The 20436-nt window shown below is 44.9% G+C and overlaps 1 protein-coding gene and 1 long non-coding RNA gene across 8 annotated transcripts in view; one reads left to right on the forward strand and one right to left on the reverse strand.

Annotated features, from left to right (window-relative positions):
- Nucleotides 1-14: 14 nt before the first annotated feature.
- Nucleotides 15-20436, reverse strand: part of LOC128873263 (protein jim lovell-like) — a 50169-nt gene continuing 29747 nt past the window's right edge. Inside the window, exons 1-3 of one of the 7 annotated variants that reach the window (XM_054116715.1) lie at nucleotides 14481-14844; nucleotides 4613-4973; nucleotides 15-4468 (exon numbers count right to left, since the gene is read on the reverse strand). In XM_054116715.1, the coding sequence (XP_053972690.1) occupies nucleotides 2437-4468; nucleotides 4613-4803 (2223 nt within the window). In that variant the 5' untranslated portion in view covers nucleotides 4804-4973; nucleotides 14481-14844 and the 3' untranslated portion in view covers nucleotides 15-2436. Of the gene's footprint in view, nucleotides 4469-4612; nucleotides 4974-9651; nucleotides 11803-14480; nucleotides 14845-20436 lie in introns of those variants that run through there. The other 6 variants (XM_054116712.1, XM_054116709.1, XM_054116710.1 and 3 more) reach the window with 6 other exon arrangements.
- LOC128873264 (uncharacterized) lies at nucleotides 15095-20266 on the forward strand. Its single transcript, XR_008456378.1, has 3 exons — nucleotides 15095-15436; nucleotides 15822-16315; nucleotides 19522-20266. It is a non-coding gene; the product is annotated as an uncharacterized LOC128873264 (long non-coding RNA).

Here is a 20436-nt window from a genome sequence, read left to right on the forward strand (position 1 = left end):
AAGACTCTCTCTCTCTCTCTCTCTCTCTCTCTCTCTCTCTCTCTCTCTCTCTCTCTCTCTCTCTCTCTCTCACTCACACACACACACACACACACACACACACACACACACACACACACACACACACACACACACACACACACACACACACACACACACAAAATCTTGTCATTTTTTTTGCTTTTGTCATTTTTTTTATCATTTTCTTAAGTTCTTTAACGAAATAATCATCGTAAATGTCTTATAGCTTTACGTTTACTTCTTTCTTTTTTTTTTTTTAATTCATTACCATTACTTTTACAGTTTAATATGTACCTTTTTTTCTCTTTATCTATCGTAGATTTGTCTGTGGCTATCCCTGATGTGTTAGTTACCCTGCGCTTCCGTCTGGTTGTCGAAATATTGTTTGCGAAATTGTGGTCTACGATAAAAATTTCATCATTTGTTCCGTATCGTTACGAATTTGTTGTTGTTTTCTTGTTTTCTTTTTTTTTTTTATCTTTGTCACATTCTCAACGACATTTCCGTTTCGTGTCGCCGTTGCCAAGGTTCCTAGCGTCCCGTAGCTCGCCAAGATTTACGATCGAACGGATATCGCGTTCAGGAGACACGCTTACGGTCCCCTTTCCACCCTTTTCGGTTAATTCGCGGGCATCGGGGTTCGATTCGACCAGGGGTCGATCCCTCCGCGTAACAACGACGCCGTTCTGCTCGAGCTGTCGAGTCGCTTTAGAAAAATATCGTATACAAAAGAAGAACAAACGGAGCAAGTGTCAGCGAACAGGACGAAGCGTTTAACGATTGAAAAAACATTATTTACAGATCAAAGTATCCGGCGTTAGGATATTGCACCGATCGACGGAAGTAAACGAGCGCGCAAACCGGATCCAACTTGCGCCCGACGGATACCAGCGGTGGCTAGACGAATCGTGGGAAAAGAAATCTTGGCAAGCTCGCGACATCCCTGCGTGTGATTATTATGCAACCCCCGATCGTGACGTCATTCTACGAATCGGCGTGATCAAGTTCAGAGAGTATCGTTTTATCATTTTTGTATCGCTATCCGGAATCCAATCAGGGAACAACGCAAACGGCTCGCGCGAAAGTGACGTATCGCATTGGTCGAACCCGATTTAACCATCGAAAAACACGGCGAATGTATATGTGTGTGTGTGTATACATGAGTGTGTCAAATAATATTCAACTGGAAGCTCGTTGTCGACGTGCGTACGGAGGCAGCAGGGATATCGGGGGTGCTCGAGGTGCTGATGTTCCATCGTTCTTCCGAAAAACGGAAACGATCGGAACAACGATTGGCTGGTATCGTAACCAACGGACAGAGACGTCGCGAGTAAAAGGATCGTTTGGTAACGAATAAGAAATAATTGCTTGCGATTGTCAAAACGAGTAACGAATCATTCGACGAGCCGCCTACCTTGCTGCCTCCCAGCGCGTGTTGGAACAGGTATATCGTAACAATCCGCGTATATCAAACTATTGTTTCAAGTCTTGCAATCTCACCTCACGCGCGTCACAGGCGACGAGGATGTTCAAAGTGGAAAGCGCGTCTCCCTATTGTCTACGTCACTTTCTCGCCGAGGAGTCTGCGATCCAAGCAACCGAGTGTGAGCGTTTCCAACAATTGCTATTCCATACAGCAGCCATCGTATTTACTCAGCCGTTTACAGTACTATTTGGTATAATCGCTCTTGTAGCAGGAACTATTTATAGTGATGATACGAGGTGGTCTCGCCCGACAGCAAAAATCTCCTCCTCGAGGCGTCTCATCGCGTCCTGGCTGAGCCTGATTCGACTATCGACACGTATCAAGGGGAAACGAGCACCAGAAGAGCCGTCGACGACGACTCCTCTTTTTCACGCGGAGAAGTCACCAGGCTTACACCACCGATTTCGGCGAAACCGGACGCGAGTCTAAGGAGAGAGAAAAAACAAAGAACACGAGACGATCACTCCTCGAGAGAGAATTTCACCGACGCGCTCGACCGAGTCTGGCGTTTCGTGATCGACGGACAAAGGGGGCGACGTCGATATTTTTGCCGACGGAGAAAGACGGGCAAAGAATGCCGAGAGAAACGTAGGAAAACACAGTAAGCGAAACGTGGCGACAGTGTGGCTTAAAGCGTGGATTGAGCAGGGCGGAACGTCCGTCGAACTTACCCCGGGAGCTGTAATTGGTGATAGTCAGTCTTGTGAAAAAGAGAACAATCTCGCGGAAAGAATCGGGGGCGTGTGTACGTCTGTGTGCGTGTACGTGAAATGTCTGAGCGCGCGTTAACGCGTGTCTCGTGTGCGAGTGTCGAGGATTCGTCAAACGGGATGGTCGATCGGACATCTACGGCGTCCGTAGTCCGTTGACGAAAGGATAATAAGCGTCACCGCGCGTACCTATATGACCACGAGTAAAACCATTTTTTTCTAATCCGAACCATTTTGCTGGAGTAGCGCGGGCGCCGATTGAGGCGGTTGCGGTTGCAGTGACTCGTGATGATGGTGATGATGATGGTCGACGGGTGACGGTGTTCGACTACTCCGCGTAGTCGAAAGGTCACCGCCGCTGCCGCCGCCACCGCCGCTACCTGGATTCCCAGTCGGTTCGAAGGCCTTCTGCTCGCTAGGCGGAAGTAGATGCACCATGCTGACAGGCACCGGGAAAGCCGCGGCGGCGAAATCGGGAAAGAAGCCCTGCGGTAGGTTGCCACCGAGCAACGAATGATGAGGAAATCCACCGTCGTCGCCTGGATGCGGAGGTAACCCAGCGAGAGGGTGAGTCATTTGCGTCGGCGGCTGAACGGTCTTGACGTTGTTGTTCAACGAGTTCATCACTACTTCGCCAGTCGTCGCACCCGTGCAGTCCCTCCTGAGCTGCTCGAGCTTCAGGCTCTTTCCGTACTTCCCTCTGACGTACATCAGAAGACTGTTGTACGGTATACCGAAGATTCTGCTCGCCTGGGACGTGGTCATTTTCTTATTCCAAACGTGCTGGAGCGCCTCGGTGAGCTCTGCGTTCGTCCAGGATCGCGGTGGTCCGCCTCTGGGGGCGCTGTGCTGACCTTTAGGTCTTCCAACGGGCAACCCCCTGCTACCGTGATCGCCCCATCTGCGGGGTGCGTCACTGTCGCCTCTGTGCTTTTTGGGTTTTTTCCCTGGGTGATGACCCCCGAGACCAGCCGCGCCGAAAAGACCGTGCAACGTTTCTGGTTTAAAGCTATCGTGCAGATCCGCTAGAAGGGATCCCCTGTCGAGAGCGCCCGCATGAGGAAACAATCCTCCGCCCAACGACGCCACGCCGTCCAATGGGAACATCGCCGTGACAGAGCTGCGTCGAGGTGTTAATGGCGAGTCTTGTTGCTGCTGCTGTTGCTGCTGGTAAGGATGCGCTCGATTGGGACCGTGCGGACTGCCCTCCCGCGGATGGTGGCCCTGAGGTGGTGGCGGCAGTTGGCTCTGCGGATGATTCGGCAGCCATTGGGCCGCCAGCTGACCCAGACTCGTCAGGTACTCGCTGTGGTGATGCGGCGGCGTCAACGACAAGGCTGACATTGCTGGTAGGCCTGCCGCAGCCGCCGCCGCCGCCGCTGCCGCTGCCGCAGACGGAATGTCTTGGAGGGAACCGTCCGGGTGCAGCAGACTCGTACCCGTCAACGGCGATCCTCTTGGACTGCTCGCCGCTTCGCTGCTCTCCGCTTTCACGTGGTGCTGCTCGGTTCCGGTGGGCGACAGGGATCTCTTCATCGAGAGATTCTCCGCCATGTCCTCCTGTTGTTGCTGATTCTGCGAGCTCATCGACTGCTGATGATGCTGTTGTTGCTGCTGTTGCTGCTGCTGCTGCTGCTGCTGCTGCTGCTGTTGGGATTGTTGTTGGCTACCGCTCAAGTTCAATCCACTGACAGGTGGGCTGAGACTCGACGGCGGATGGGGCCGACTGAGATCTTGCGGTACCAACTCCCCTGATCTTCTTCGCGGCCGTGCTTGCTTTCTTCGCGGTAATAGAGGCGATCCACAGCTCTCGCGTAACTCCCTTATACCGAAATTCAAGTGACCCATGTGTGGTAACCTGTCGCGATGGTCCCTCGCACGATGGTAAATCGTGGGCGTCGTTACAGCCGCTGGTTCCCGCGTGGACGGCGGCGCGGTGCTCTCCGACGCGTTGTCGTCCTCCTCGGGGGTCCCGTGTCTCGCGCCCTCGGGCGTCGACGGCTCGCCAAGAAGTAGATCGGCGGTAGGCGTTTCCGGCGGCGACGCGGGCCTTGGCTCCGACGACGCCAATCCGCGCACTTGAAGACTCTCCGCGGCTCTCATCAGTCCTGGAAGTTCCTCGCGACCGACGCGTACCTCGCCACGATACATGAAGTCGATCAGCGCTGCAACTTCGTGACCGGGGAAATCTTTCAGCACGATCACCGGATGCTTGCAGGGGTGCTCCGCGAATATCCTCTCGAAGAATGGGCTGGAACGAAAATGGGTTCTTTTAGTGACAAGGTTTCGAGCTAGGAGTGCGAATCGATCAATTTCGAGAGGTTACGTTCAATGATAACGAAGGCACGGAAAATTGATTATAAAAGAGGTTTCGTATCGTTCAATGGTTTCGTACCTGCAGGCACTAAGGACCACCTTGTGCGCCCTGAGGCTGGTTTCGGAGCAGACCAGGGTCACGTCGACGAGTATCTCGGCGTGCAGCAGCGCCTCGAAGGCCTGGAGTATGTGCGTCTGGTGATTGTTCCATCGTAGGGAGTAGTGCGACTGCAAAGCCATCCCATCAGGACTGTCCGCGGCGCTCGACATTTTTTCACCGCCGTTCGTGCCGTTAGCGGAGCCACCTTGCTCCGCCTCGTTCTCCTTCGTACCTCGGACTCCCGATGTCGTGTTTCTTTTCCATGCACGCACCCACGTGGCCACGCACGTATCGCGAACGATGCCTCCCCGTCGACACTATCTTGAACGGCGCTGTCCTCCTGGAAACCAAGAAAATAACATGGTCAGTCGCGATATGCTACGGCAGGGTTCGATCCCTTCCGATCAGATGAAAAGTAGATTTATTATGAAGTCGAATAGGAATTGCAACGACACTGATTAGAAATCGTTGGAGGTAAATATTTCACACGCGTTGAATGAATATTTTTTTTTATCGCGTTTACTGAGAAATAGTTACGAGGGAAAGTGAAGATATGACAATTTTCTAGGGAATAGGTATGCTGGGTTTTTTTTTTTCATAAAGTCGATATTTTATGCATCGCACGTCGCGAAAGTTTTCGAAGACTAGTTTGAATGTTTAGCTTTGGTTCATACTTTGCAGTGTCTCTCAATCTGAAGGAAATCAAAACCTTTACTATATTATCCTATAATTTTCAAAGTAACACTAGTCGAATTGAAAACACGCTATCAAATAGCATCATGCTCGTGCCTCAAAAGGAGCCAGATGGTTGAGGGTTAAACAAGATAACTGATGCCTGTTGAAAATGATACAAGAGAAATATACTCCTACAGTTGTTGTACTCTGATGGCTAGTGAATTGATAGGAAGAGATGTTTAAGGTATCCTCGTTTCTCTATATTAAAACTTTTCTCTCAGTTTGAAACGCGAGGCGCCACTTTGGCTTAACTCCACCAGGAGTCCATGCCTTTAACAAACAATGGTCTATAGTGAATCATGGAAACAGTGATTCCTCGATGTGGCAACGTTAATCGATCCTTTGAACTCTTCAAATTTCATAAACCATTTTAACGTGTGAACGATGTTGCGTTGTCGACAGTATTGCTACACTAATATGAGCGCAACTCTACGTAAGACCTATCGTAGAGCGAATCGTTGAGTCTATGACCCCCTTATGGCCCCTCTAACTCATAAAGACGGTTGATTAGGTTCAGAAGCGGCCGAGACTCGAGAATCTCTTCGAAGTTGAAGGAAAGGGTGCGAACCAAGTGAAGGAGGGTAATTTGTAAATACATTTGCATGCGTCGTAAATACGTAAAATCTGCGGAATAATAACGTTTCTGGTTTTGAAAGGTTTTTAAATTCCACGTTGAAATGAATGAATATACCTAAATACGCGACTAAATTTTACGAAATGTGATTTTGTTTTGAACTTTTCACAGAGTAGATTAACAAGCTATTCCAAGAAACCCATTTATCTTACAAATCAAAAGATAGGTTGTTATATTAACTAACAATATCTACCTGCCTACTATTTACCCAAAAATTCCAACAAAAAATTAATCTATTTAACAGACAAATTTCCGATCAACTCGAACATGGCTTGCACGATTCATACACCGCAAACTTCACCGATCGAAATACGCAATGTTTACTATACAAACCGACTCTTTCGAAAACACCCGAACGCTTCTCACTCATCGATTCGTCAATAGAACCCCGTCGACAGAGTTTGTAAAGTGACAAATTTCACTAGGAATTCGTCCCAACATGCAAACTGCGACGAAATAGCGCGCATCGAACGAAAATTAATCGACCAATAAGTGGGTACAAATTTCCGCGATACGGCGAGGTGCATTGAAATCAAAGTTCACAAACGGGGGCTCGTGCATCGGGATAGAACACAAGGAAAACACCAATCGGATCGTTGAGCGTCGAGGCATCGAGGGAAACACGAAGAGCAAGTACAAAACCCACCGAAGCTCGTCTAAATTTCGACCCCGTGCATTATTCATGCGCGCTGACTGCTAGTTCGGTGAAAAAAATAAAGAACCGAAAGAGGGATGGGGTAGTAAAAAGTAGAAAATTGTTCCGGGGTTAATTCGCCCCAGAGTCAATTGGATTCTCAGGGTTCGCGAACCCCTCCGGTACGTCACTGTGCGTCCGTCGAAAACTCGCCGCAAGTTTGTTGTCAAACTCGCACGTGACTCCTTCCTCTCCCCCAAAAAAGGAAAGAAAAAGGAAAGTACACATTTATGCTGGATAACCTTGACTCTAACTTTTTTATACCGGTCGTCCAGCGACCGATGTTGGAGGTGAGTTGGACGGAAGGGGCGGGATTAACCTCTCGAGGGACCAACTATTTGATTAGAAATTGAGAAAAATTCACGTAAATCAGATTTTTGTAAAGACTTTCAGACAATGAAAAATGTTTTGAAAATGAATGATTCTGGTTTACATTTTGAGGTAACTGGGAAAATGTTTGCAAAGTAAGGATTAATATGTACGTATGATATTTTATCAATCTCGTGACGATGTTGTTGTATATCGTCATTGGAAAATGTAATCCTAAATGTTTGTGTATGGTTCTAACGACTATTTCTACGCGATGATACATATGTTTATTAAAGAACTTAGTGGTATCCCTCAAGAAGTTAAAATATGGCAGGATAGAAAAATATTTATCGATTGGGGCTGATTAACCCTTTTGGGAAGGGGTGATGTATTGTTTTCGCGTGAGTCGCTATGCGTTTGAGAATGGCAGGTCTTAACTTGGTCGGATGCGTTTAGTAGTTCGGAACTCAATTATGCTTCTGCCGTTGACTTCGCATTAGTAACTCAATTATAATATTATAAAATATGGAACGCTATGGATGCCACGGGATTAGTTCAATCGACTGATAAACGTGGAATTAAGCGATGGCAATAGAGACTTGTAATTCCGTTAAAAATATTTGAGTGTACGTTGTTTATGTCACATATTCTATAGCAAATATGTTGATGGGGTATTTGTCATTAAGGGTAACCAACGATTCGAATTTTCTCTATATTCTTAACACGTTTCAAGAAGCTTAACTGAAAACTAAAAAGAGTAGCGAACAACCCTGTCGATTTGTGTAACAGACATATAAAAGCTTGTCTTCACGATGGTTGAATGATCCATAATCTGTTCATTAAATTTAAGAATCGAACATTTTCTCACCACTACGATACAAAAACAAATGAATGCAATACTTGACAAAATGTCACCGACTAATTATTATTTTAACAACGACCTACAACGACGATAACAATATCGGACAAATTGAAAACGTTTTAATGGATTGCTAACTGTTTGTTACGATCTCATTGGTCATCAACGTTCGGCCTTTGAATAATAATTATACGTTCTTCAGGTAATAATACAGAGACCTAACCAAACAATTGTGACTACCACGGCTAAGGAAAATACAGCAGTACCCTCAAAACTTCAAATTATCGATATATAGTGAGTAACTGTAATATTCGGACGGTTTACAATTTTTACTTTGTCTGTGATGATAGATCGAGTAATTTGGGATATATATATTTCGTTGAAACATGGAATCTAGTCAAGAAAAGTACCTATAGAGTTAACGTATTTATCTCGTAATGTTTCTTATAAATTTCAAAGAAAATAATGTCTAATTTTGACGTTACTCTAATATTTGGACACTGGCGTATACGGTCCTTTACGAGGCCTGTGATATGAATTAACTGATAGGTTTGGTATGTTTGTAAACAGAGTATTCAAGAGATTTCGATTCAGGAATTGTTCACTGATTGCGAACATGGGGTTTGAAAGTAAAAATATTTCATTCGACGTGAGTTAGTAGCTTATCGTTTTGCATAGGCAAAAAGGTAGAACCTATCGAAAATTGCTATTTAAATAAATGTAAGTAGAAATATTGTAACTGACACTGTTTTACAAGAAAAATAATAGCAAGTCCTAAACTTAGCGCACCAAAGATAGATATGGGTTGCTCCACAAATCTGATAATTCTTGTCAAATGTTCAAACATAATCAGATTCAACTAGACACGTAACCGAATTTTTAAGCAATTTGAAATGTTTGTAGAGTTAAATTTCACGTGCAATTAAATAACTGTTAGTATTGGATTTAAGAAATATTACGAATTACATAAATAAACTTCATGCTTTTATTAACTGGACTCAATGTTTTAGTAAAATATGCGCCTTGACACTTTGAGCCCCGAATGATTCTTAAAGCGTCATTGAAACGTTCGTACTCGTATGTTTAAAAATAAATTTATAATATGTTATAATTGATTAAAAAATATCTCAATTGATGTTTCTCAAATTAGACCGATTGTATACGTGTTCGATTTATTGTTTTATTTCGTCATGAGTGACAGTGGATAATCGCATATTAAAAAGTGTGAATTATGACGTGAAAAAGTAATTTACCTCCTTCCTTCAAATTTCTATTATAAGTATTAATTATTCAAGAGGTTATATCTTTTTTCTTGCAACGCGATCGATAGATAAGACGCAAGATCGCTCCGAAAACAAAGTATTATAGCAACCTCAAAGTTAGACATCGTTTTATTTCAAATTAATTTATCAAGAAACATTACAAATTACACTTTACACTTCCCTTAACTAAATTCCACGTATTAACAACACACAGTCAGTCCCCTAAGTACTCGTACCCGTAATTTCTATTCAAGAAAATTGTCTAAATTAACCGATACATTTGATATTTTCAAGTAAATGTTTCATTATAAATATATACATGAACGAACATTACGCTTATTTATACTGAAAAATTTAATTAGAAATCCTATCAAATCTATCATTTAATTCAGACAAATTTCTTTAATAGTCTTAGAGGGTATGAGTATTATAATGTAACTGATTATATGTATCCTAATCCTACCCTTCGTCACAGACAAACTTATAAAGAATTGAAACCGCAAAATATCTGAATATCAAACTTACTCACTTTCCATCCACGGTTAATTTCCTTGCCAAACTCGTCTCTCTCGTAAGCTCAAAAATACGAACCAACCCTTGCGACGACAACACCTGCGTTCCACGATTTGTTACCTCGCGTGTTGATCTCGTGGTACGAGGACACTCGAAAAGTTTCGTCGAACCGATGCCGTCCTGCCAACGACAACGTCGCCGATTCAATGGATCACAGAGGGTAAACACAGTCCATCTTCACAAGTAACAACGACGTGAACCAGAAAGAACACACATTGGCACTAGATCGTCGAACGATCGTTCGGTGAGTTTGCGTTGCGTGCATGCTCGACTCCCGGCGAGTTTTCCACTGTTTCGCGAGTTTCCTTCCCAGATTGTCTGGGATGACACCCAAGGTGATGATAAGTGACGATGATAGACACTAATTTCGAAGGAATCGCGTCTTACGAGTGCGAACGTTTCGTTGGCGGGAAAGCTAAACACAGCCGGCGGACCGCGTGGTTGGTGTATGTATGTTAAGGGGGAGAGAGGGAAAGATAGAGAGAGAGAGAGAGAGAAAGAGAGAGAGAGAGGGAGAGAGAGAGAGAGAGTGCGTGTGTGTGTGTGAGAGAGAAAGAGAGAAAGAGACAGAGAGAGACACAGAGAAAGCGCGCGCGAGAGAGGATAAGAGTGGCGCCCCTAAACGATCAGCTGATTCCTCACTGTCACCCACCGTTTCCTCGATAAATGCACAAACGCGCGTCACAAGAATCGCCGACTCGCGTTAGACACCCGCGGTGTATCACTCTTTCTTTATCACTGTCTCGGGTTACCCCGGCGATAATTACCTTTTTCGTCGCACTTTTTATTCGCTTTTTACTATACGACAAAGAACGAGCAAATCAAAACAAAACGAAACGATCGAAATGAAAAAAAAAAAATCGGTACGTCGCCAATGGAAATCGGGAAAACTGACCGTATCGTGTGGATTGCGTGTGCGGCACAGCGGCGTCGGCGACGGCCGGTGAGTGAATGCGCCGTGACGTTAGGCGCCCCTCCTAAGATCCCCGCCCCTCCCGCTCCTTAAACCTCTGCTCTCCCCCCCTCTCTCTCTCCGGGTGCTACGTCGTCTCTTTTCCATCGCGTGCACACCGCTCGCGCGCGCTAACTATCCTTCCTCCCTCTCTCTTGACTCTCGGCCGCCTCCCCCTTTCTTCCAGCTATCCCACCCCCGCTGCTTTCTCCTCTTCGTCACTTTACCGCCCCCGCCGCCACCTCTCGCCACCTCTGGCGTGTGTCCTGCCGCTCCAACCAACATTCGCGGACCGCCAACTACCCCTTTCCTTCCTTTCCGCTTCGGGGAAACCTACTGTTCCACGAGAGACGCGTTCCTTCTTGTTGCCCTAACTCGCGTTTCCACCGACCCACCGCCCCTCTGCCACCCCGCAAACAGGGTTTATACACGGGGCGCCCACCTCGCGGCTAACACGAATCCACGCGCTCATCCGCGGCACGATGTAACCGATAAGAAAAGTTCGACATGCACACGAGGGATTCCACGCGAAGATTACCCATGATATCGTACCGCCGTTTCCTTTTCAACCATCCCACTCCGCCACCAAGCGGTTGGTAACATTCACATCGGTTGGAAACATGGGCACGAGTCGAGTACATTTTATGCAGAGTTGCAGAAGCAGAGCTTGATGGAACGTTAAATTTTAATCTGCTACAAACGACAAACGAAATATACCGTTAAACGTAACGAAAAGGCATGTGCACCTATGCCAAATGAAATATTAATATTACTATATTAATGAATGGAATATATCCAATTTTCCATATTAGTTTACACCATAAATAACCACAAGTATCGACGATATCTGTAATGATTAACACGTTTATTCGACACGTACTCGTCCTTTTTATCATTACCATGTTAATTGAACCACTTAGTTCTTAAAATTGCGATTGAATCCATACTACCTATATTAGATTTTCTCAAATTGGGGGTCGTTAATAATTTCGTCTCGTGAAAGGAGGTCGCCAATGAAAACAATTTAAGCTATTTAAAAAAAAAATACAAACCCAGAGAGGATTAAAAGATTGCACAGCAACGAATGTTTAACAAAAGAAGAGAAAACGACACAAGAACTATAAAAAGAAAATTAATTCCAGACTGTGCGATATTTATTTGTTCTTAAATATCAACAAGAAACGAATATATCTGATTTATATTTAAATATAGTTGGTAAGAATATTTAAATATTCTTGGTAGTTCCAGTCGATGGTGTGACGTTCAACCGGAAGCTCCGAAATTGCTACCATTGAATTAATTATTAAACTATTGAAATAATATACTAGTAATTAATTTATTCTTTAAACGTTCCTCTACCCCGATTCAGATCATCTTTATATTCTATAGATCCCTTTCCCCGAAGAGGTCCCAGAATTAAACTCGAGATCTAAACTCTAAAGATATTTAAAAATCTAAAAATTCTATTTGTTTTCGATTCAACTAGCCAGGTTGAGTGAAAACGAGAGATTCCTTTGACTGAATTTTCTTTCGAGCTGGTGCAGGGAGCACCGATTCCTCGCGAGATACCTACACAACTTCGGTCGAAGCGGAGGATCGAATTCGTTCGAGGCACGAAAGATGAAGTTAGACGGCCGATCGCGGGTCGGAGAAGATAAATACAAAGCGGGTGTTGCAAAGATTTCGAGGACGACGAGGAGTCAAGGCCGCCGACGGAGGTGGCACCAGAGAGGGTGAATTCCAAGTTCAGGACCGTTCGAAAGATGTCGGATCGCGACGGGGCACCATAGGAAGGTAGGAACTGTGGATAGTTTCCCTGCTCCACTTACACCCACGCGCAACCCCTCATGCTACCGTGTTCGTGTGCGTTTATATACTGCCGCCGAATACCCTTACGTCTTGTCGACTTCGCGACGCGATAAACTCCAAGCACCGGCTGAACGTCTCCTACAGTTTTTCCACCCCCGCGAAATCACAGTCCTCCAGATACACGATCCATTTATCACGGAAATGGTGTGAGTCTATCTTTTTGAAGAATGGAGATTCCGCGAGCAATACTTAAAATGTTGGATTGTTTTGTGGAAATAATTCGCCGTCCACCAAGTAATATTTCTTCATGAACTCATGGCTGAACAAAGTTTTGCAAACGATGCAAAAACCGTACGCTATTAGATGCAATTACACTAGCAAGGTTGCTTGCCATTTCGTGTAATTAGTAATTAGATATCATACGCAAATGTATTGCGACGCCAGTTGACTGTTGCTACGTTAAATACGAATGTCTTGCCGTGTACTTTAAAGTTTACGAGAAACAGAACACAGAGCGCAAGGAAATACTCAAAACATGGGTCACGAGGATTGACTAATCAACCCTTTGTTGAAATATCACGATCATGACCTACCCCTAAGTGCAGCCACGCTCCTCAATATGGTCCCTTAATGCGTGTTTCGGGCGTTTAACGTGATGCAATTCCCAAAATTCTACTTCCGCACGGAGTGCCACTATTAACGATTGAGTTTCTTTAGATTCCTTGTTTCTTTGAGAATTGCTAGAATTTTTTAAATAAAATATTCTTGTTTATAGTGCTCCAAAATGATCATTCGTTTTACTAATTTCGTCTATAGATTAAATTATATATAAACTGGAAAAATGATTGGAAACTATATTTATGGAAGACTTTAGGTCTATAAATTCGGTGCACTTACCTCTAGCATTTTTTATATCGGAGCAACTATAATCTATACGATGCGCATTTCTTATTGTACGTGAAAAGCAGAGATGTGTTAACCCCAACACACCTCGTACTAATAAATCACATACCTCGCTTTATTAACATACCGTATATAAAATAAAATAGTTGGAGAAATTTACGTTTGGTCACTGAAATCTTCAAACTGAAGAACTGTGGTAATTCTAAGAATACCGATGGTTATTACCCCACTTGAGAAAGCATAATTTATAAACGAAGAAGATACATAATTGATAAGATACGCGGAAGAGCAGCGAAGTTGATGGCCACGGGTTCCCTCCATCCCATATATTTGCAGAGTAGTCAAAAATTTTCAAATAAAAATGCCACGAGCGCTTACGACCTGTCTGATAAGAGCGTGATTGTGTTAATTTGATAAAATATTTAAAATGTACATATATAGATTCTTCTTTATCAGAACTAAACTGCAATTACAGCAGAAACTCGTCCAGTCTTCGAGCATGAGGTATACTTTGTATTACAAGCCAATGATGACAATATTTGATAAATCTGTCGCGTTAATTGTTTTCGGTAGCTTACTTCTGCACGGAGTTTCTACTCCAAGTGTGCCTACGCATTTGTATAAGATTTGTATTGCTACATATTTAGTAAAAATTTGGAACAAGTTTTTATTCAGATGCTAAAACGCTGATAAATTAGGAAAAGACTTCGCGAGCGTTACTTCTTTGAAGAAAACTAAAAATTGGATCCCAACAGGCGGCCAATGATTCGAAACCAGAAATCTGATCTTATCCAATTGAAATGGTATTCATATCATCCAAGATAGGTGCCCAAAGTCTACCCAAAATCATTCAATGATCAACAGTGCCCTCATCGTAATTTTTGGTGACAATAATTCTCCAAAACTCCATAATTTCAACATCAAGTGTATTACAAACTATAGCTCAAACAAGCCCAGTAACTCTCGCCTAATTCTACCAAACCCACACCATCCCGCTACACCTGAACCTGATCACACCCTCATCAGACCATTTCCAATCACGATCACTAACCACCGTCATCCAACACCACCTCCAAAACGAAACCAACCCAACCAAAATCGTCCCGTACGGCTGTACCTTGAAACGTGTAAAAAATATCCCGTGCTGTCGTCAAGTTCGGTGGGCCTCGTAGATCACATCATCGTCCTCGCGGGAACACGTGGGACTCGACAGCTGTTGCGGGTGGTACACGTATCACAGCACAGGGTTCGCGTCCCGCGAACGGATCCACCGTTTCCGGCACGCGCGATAACTGCACGGGCGGAGGCCTGACCGATCATTGACCGTTCCTTCCGCGGCGTTGTTTTTAATCACAGCGAGGCAAACGCGTGCCGATCTTCCCGCCGCACGCGTGGAATTCCGCAGGTGGTGGACGCGCGGGGTCGACTGTCAACCGCGACGCGAGTGTGCACCGCCGGGTGTGTGGGTGTCGCACGCGCGCGCGCGCGCGCGCGTGTGTCTGTGTGTGTGTACGCGCGCGTTGGTGCAACGGTGGTGTCCCGTGCACAGGTGTGCGGCTCGAGTGGCGGCGGGCGGCCCGGCTCTTAGAGCAGTCGCGTTGTGACTGCCTCTTCGGACTTGCCACTGAAAGTGGAGAACGAGGCGAAGAGTCCCACCTCCTTGTGCCACCTCCAACTGGGTGGGTACCAGCCCATCGGACCCTCCTTCTCCTCTCTTGTCCTGTTCAATCTTTTACCTCTCCGCCACACGCCGTCCTTCCGCCGGCACGTCGAACGCGTTTCACCGTTTCTACTTGCATGCACCCGCGGTCCACGCGGCTAGGGTCACCATCCCTTGGACTATAACAATGGTCCAGGGGTTGGACCGTGCTGGACGCGACGGAAATCATATACAGTGACCAGTAGTGTCGTGTAATTAGGGGATAATGCCACGCGAAAAATGCTACCGTTCAGTGAATTCACTTCCTTCGAGTTTTGCGTATGTTCGAACGAATTCTGTTACGTTTCGCGGCTTTGGTGATTGGATGGTAAATTTCATCGGGGTATTTTCGTACGCGGATTTGGGGATGAAAGGTATGTAGATAAATTGTTGTAAGGTACATCAGGATCGGGGCACTGCTTCTCCTGAGCGTAGGTTTGAAACTTGTTAGTACAGGTGTGAAAACTATAAACATAAACTTCGACAGATACGAAATTAAACTACATACTCGCGTTTCTAATCTACCTGGAATGTCGATATGAAGAACGATGGACATCGATTTAATATTTTCTACTATTCTTGATCACACCTTCATCGAAGACTGCACCAATGCCATGTAAATTCGATAGGTTTACATCAGGGTACCAACCCTGAGGAAGACTACTTTTAAAACTGTACTTTATCGAGAATAGGTTTTGTAACACTATTTGAGACTGTACAGTCACATTAATTTCGGTACTTGAATCTGATGTGTTGCAGAGAATGTTTATTCGTTGGTTCCTTACACTGCCGAATCGCAATGGGGTACCAACCCTAAAGAAGACTACACCTACTTTTAAAGAGCAGTTTCGAAAGTGTCCTCTCTGGAAAATAGGGTTGGTAACACTATTTGGGCCTATTCAAGCACGTTACCGTCGAATGTTTACGGTCCTTGGCAGACGATTAGACGCCGCTTACCTACGCTCGCTGGTGCTTCTTCCGTCTACCTGGGCGATCCTCGAATCGACCTGTGCCCCAAATATCGCTGCCTTCGATCGTGTCGCACCTGCTCCGGCAACCTGTGCTCCGTACCCTTGGTTAACTGACTGGTCGGTTCGTTCGCGGGGGAGTTTTCTCGACGCGGTCACCCCCGCTCGAGGGATTTGTAATCGAGGCGGTGCTACATCCTCAGGATTTGGGTGCTTCTTCGCCAGGTTATTGCTGCTCACCGAGGTTGCTCATCCAGGGAACAATGCTTGGACGGTTCCTTCGAGGTATGCGTAGGTGCTGACCAGGTTCGAAGACGTCGCGTTTCTTTTGTTTGGGCTTAGCGTTTATTACACAGGGAAAATGGGGAACCGTTGCACGAGTGCAGCTGTCTCGAGCTTCAATTTCAAATGAGATTAAAATTTATATCTATTTAAATTGAACATTCCTCTCGTAGAACGAGAATATTAATTTATATTCCAGGCGAGACGAGCAATTTCCTTAGGGTAAAACTAGGAAGTGCGCTCCACTTTTAAAGGAAAATCAATGAAAAAGAAGTATTTTCCTGTAATTATTTACCTTATCGGTCGAATTATATTAATTTTTCATATCCCTTTGAGATTGCCTCTTAATTGTAAACGTATTCTAGGAAAAAGTAGCCGGAAATAATTATTTATTTATATTTACCGGTTAAAAGGGGACAACTTCTTCTCATGACTTATTCTCAGTTCGTTCGTTAGTAGACTGCGGATTTTTATGTATTTATGGCGAATGAAAATATGAGGAAATCCGTGAAAATGTACGTAAATGCAAAAGTATATAAAAGCCTGCACAAACTTTTATATAAGTTTACATTTTTATTCCGTATCTGAATCTAAATGTGATCTGTTTATGAATTTGCATAAATATCGACAGGTCTATTCGTTGGAAATTTTATTCAGATATTGGCGCAAGTGCAACTATTGTAATCGTTTATGTGATTATTTATGGATAATGCATTTACCTAGTGGAATGCTAATATTAATTAAGAAAGGCAACGAAAGCGAATTGTTTAATCGTTAGCCAAAGAGCTCGATGCCAAGCAACAAGCAGTCACCATAAGTCAATGATGCTGCTGATTGTTAAAATTGAATATTTACGTTTCCTTGGCACACCGCGAATTATTCGAGTCACGCAAATGAACGTATAAATGTATAAATTAATGCAAGACTAGTCTGAATAATTCACATCCGCTCGGAGTGAAATTTATTACCTACAATTGTGCGTTTAAAACCGAAAGCACATCAAGTTCGGTTCAAGATGAAGTTTTCTCGTCGATCTAAAAATGTTAAATATACGTATCGCATTGTCAAATGAAGCAAATATGACTTGATAACCGACCAGAGAAATATTTTACGGCGTAAAAAATGGGACCAGCTTATTATCGAATAAAATATGACACGAATTTATTCGACGAAATGGTTCCCCAATAGCATAATTGCACGACACGTCCGTAATTTTCTGAGATTTAATCCGGAGGAAGACAATCGGTCATCGCGTAATCCGGATTTAAATATCATTGAACATGAATGGAATTATTTGGACCGAGCAAGAATAGAGATATACGGATCGTTAGACGGGGATAATTGAAATGCTTCGATGTAGATTGACAAATAATTCCAAATAAATTAATTAGAAACTTCTTCGACAGCGTTTAATGAGGAACTGCTGTTGTTAAGTCTGCAGAAAGCGCCAACGGAAAATATCGATTCCTTGAAAATAATTGTCATTTTCCTACGAGATCGGAAGAAAAGAAGTGAAATTTCTATCAAGTTTGAATTAAACAATTCGGTTTGAAAAATTGAACAAAAATGAAGGAAATAGAAAAAGAAAATAGAAGGAGAATAAGCTACAAATGATCCATAAATGATCCATAAACGCGAGGTCACTCGAGCCTCCCCTAGAGGTCCTAGTCACCAAGGGTTACTCATCATCGTACCCAACAACTGACTCATTACACCTCACCCAAGAAAATAACCTAAACAAATAACTTTACTATCCCCCCGGCGCGTTCTTTTACAACACCCCCCAAAACGGTTTCCAAAGCCCCAATCGACTTTGATACCCCCAATCGGTATCTCTAGTCATCCCCAAATAACTCCTGGGTGGGGTGCGCGTCCGCTGTTAGGCTGCGATCGTCGAACCGCTGGAAATTAATTAGTATTCCATTAATAATCGCGCTAATTAAAAGACTCCGAAAATCCAGTTGGTCGGCAAGTTTCGAACGTCGTATGGGAAGTGAAGTGGTGACTGGGGGCATGCGGGGGTTGTTCTGCATGGGGCCACCGAGCGAAGGTGGGGCAACACAGGCGTGAAGGGGGTTGAGGTGGTCGGAGGAAGTACTCACTTCCCGTACCCATTCACCCGTCCTTGTGTCCCTGTTTAAGGGTTTCGCCAGTGCAGCCTGGTACCACTACACCCTCTCCCCCCTGAGCGAGCCAAGCTCAGTCACCCCCTGCCGGCATCGTTGCTGCCACTACCACTGCCGCGTCCTTTCCAGCTCCCCGAGCCAACCACCCCCGTATCGCCCCACCATCCGCGGAAGAAGCGGTCCCAGCGGTTCTCAGCCGTTTGGTCGCGGCGCGCACCACCTACACAGAGTGTACAGATATATACAGGACAGGTTTGGTGGGGCGGGTGGTGCTGAGCACGCGTCACGAGGCGCTAGAAAAGCAAAGGTGCCCACGGATGTATTTTTTAATTATTGATTTTAATGACGAGGGGAGCCGCTGCCAACGCCATCTTGGATGCTGGGCGGAGTAAGAAGCGTCTCTCTCTCCCTCCCCTCCGGCGACCCCTCGTCCTCCTCGTCCTTCTTCGGCGTGTACTCTTTCCATCTTTATTCAGCGTTCGTCCGGCGCTCTCTACGTGGACTCTTTCCTCTCTTGTTCTTTCGCTTCTGCACGCGGTTCGCTCCGTGCTCTCACCCTTTCCTTCTGTCTTTTCATCCTTTCCCTCCCTCGCTCTTCGTCCTCCACCTTCGTTTTCTCTTCCTCCTGCCTCTTTCTTTCACCTCTTTTCTACCGTTTCCTCGCTCTTTGTACCAACCCCCTCCTCCTCTTCCTCCTCCGCCATCCGAACTCTTCGTTACCACCTCCCTCCCCCGTGAACCCCTTCCAAGCGCCTTCGCGGATCCTTCGCAGGTTACCCTCGCGACGATGCCCTCCTCCTTTTCTTCTCCACTAATGCCGAGAGATAGACAGATGATGATTAAGAAAGCGCCGCTACGTGTGAGGACAACGCCGCGACGCTCTACCCCCTCTTCGAGGTTCCGCTCGTTCGTGCCCCCTCCACCATCCGACGTGCTTTCTTCACGATTTTCCTATAGCTTCTACGTCCGCGAACGGTCCACGCAGTCTCCTTCGTTTTCTTCTTTTTTTCTTTTTTGTTTTTCCATCCACGCTTGATTTTCCGTCCGATTCCTTCTATCGTTTTTACTTGGTCTTTTTTGCAGGGGGTCCAGGGGGTTCCTCACGCGTTACGAGAGGGCGAATGGTCCTTGGCGATTACGGGAACGTTGCTTGGGGATGGAAACTCTTGGACAGAGCTTTAGACCAACGATTCGAGGGTGTTTAACTCTTACAGCGAGGGGATGTACAGTTTGATGGCGTAGAACTGGTAAAGTTTGATAGCGATTAGTGGACTGCGGATTTTTATGCGTTTATAGGAGAATGTGGAAGAAACACAGTCTAGTGTTTATATAGGATAAACTTAGGCGAATCTAAATTTTTCAGAAATGTTTCCACGAAGCTTTCTGCTCAAAAAGCACGATAGAGGAAATGCGCCGTATGTACCGAGATATTAAACGAATTAACATCTTCTTCTTGCTCTGCTCTTTGATTACTTCTTCGAAGCAGAAAGTTTACGGGCTTATTCATTAAACATTAAGTTCATTATATTTTATATTACGAACAAGTTAGTTGCGGTAGTGAACGAAGTTTAATGAATTCTACTGAACGTTTCCGCCTTATTAAATTTACTTTTCAAAATAAATACATTATGTTTCAAAACAGTGGTATCAATTATTCATACTCTTAGAATAGCCCACTTTCAACATTTCAATACGTTAATACCGTTACTCTAGTAATTGTGTAACGACAGAATAGTCAAAGTTCAGGTATCCGTTCTCGTAATAGATCCAACCGTACCTCTGCCGTGTTATAGAGCTGTATAGACACATGACTCAGAGACCTCAATAAAAATGACGTTGGGACAATGGTTTGCATTGAAGTATTTTTCTGGAAACGAGTGACGGTTAGTTACTTCCTTAAATTGCGGTAATTCCTTATGTTCGCGCCCGAGCACAGGTACGCCGGCTACCTGCGTGTGCACCTGACCACACAACGTCCTCGTGTGCAACGTGCACCCA

Source organism: Hylaeus volcanicus, chromosome 3, assembly GCF_026283585.1.
Source record: "Hylaeus volcanicus isolate JK05 chromosome 3, UHH_iyHylVolc1.0_haploid, whole genome shotgun sequence".
Lineage (NCBI taxonomy): Eukaryota > Metazoa > Arthropoda > Insecta > Hymenoptera > Colletidae > Hylaeus > Hylaeus volcanicus.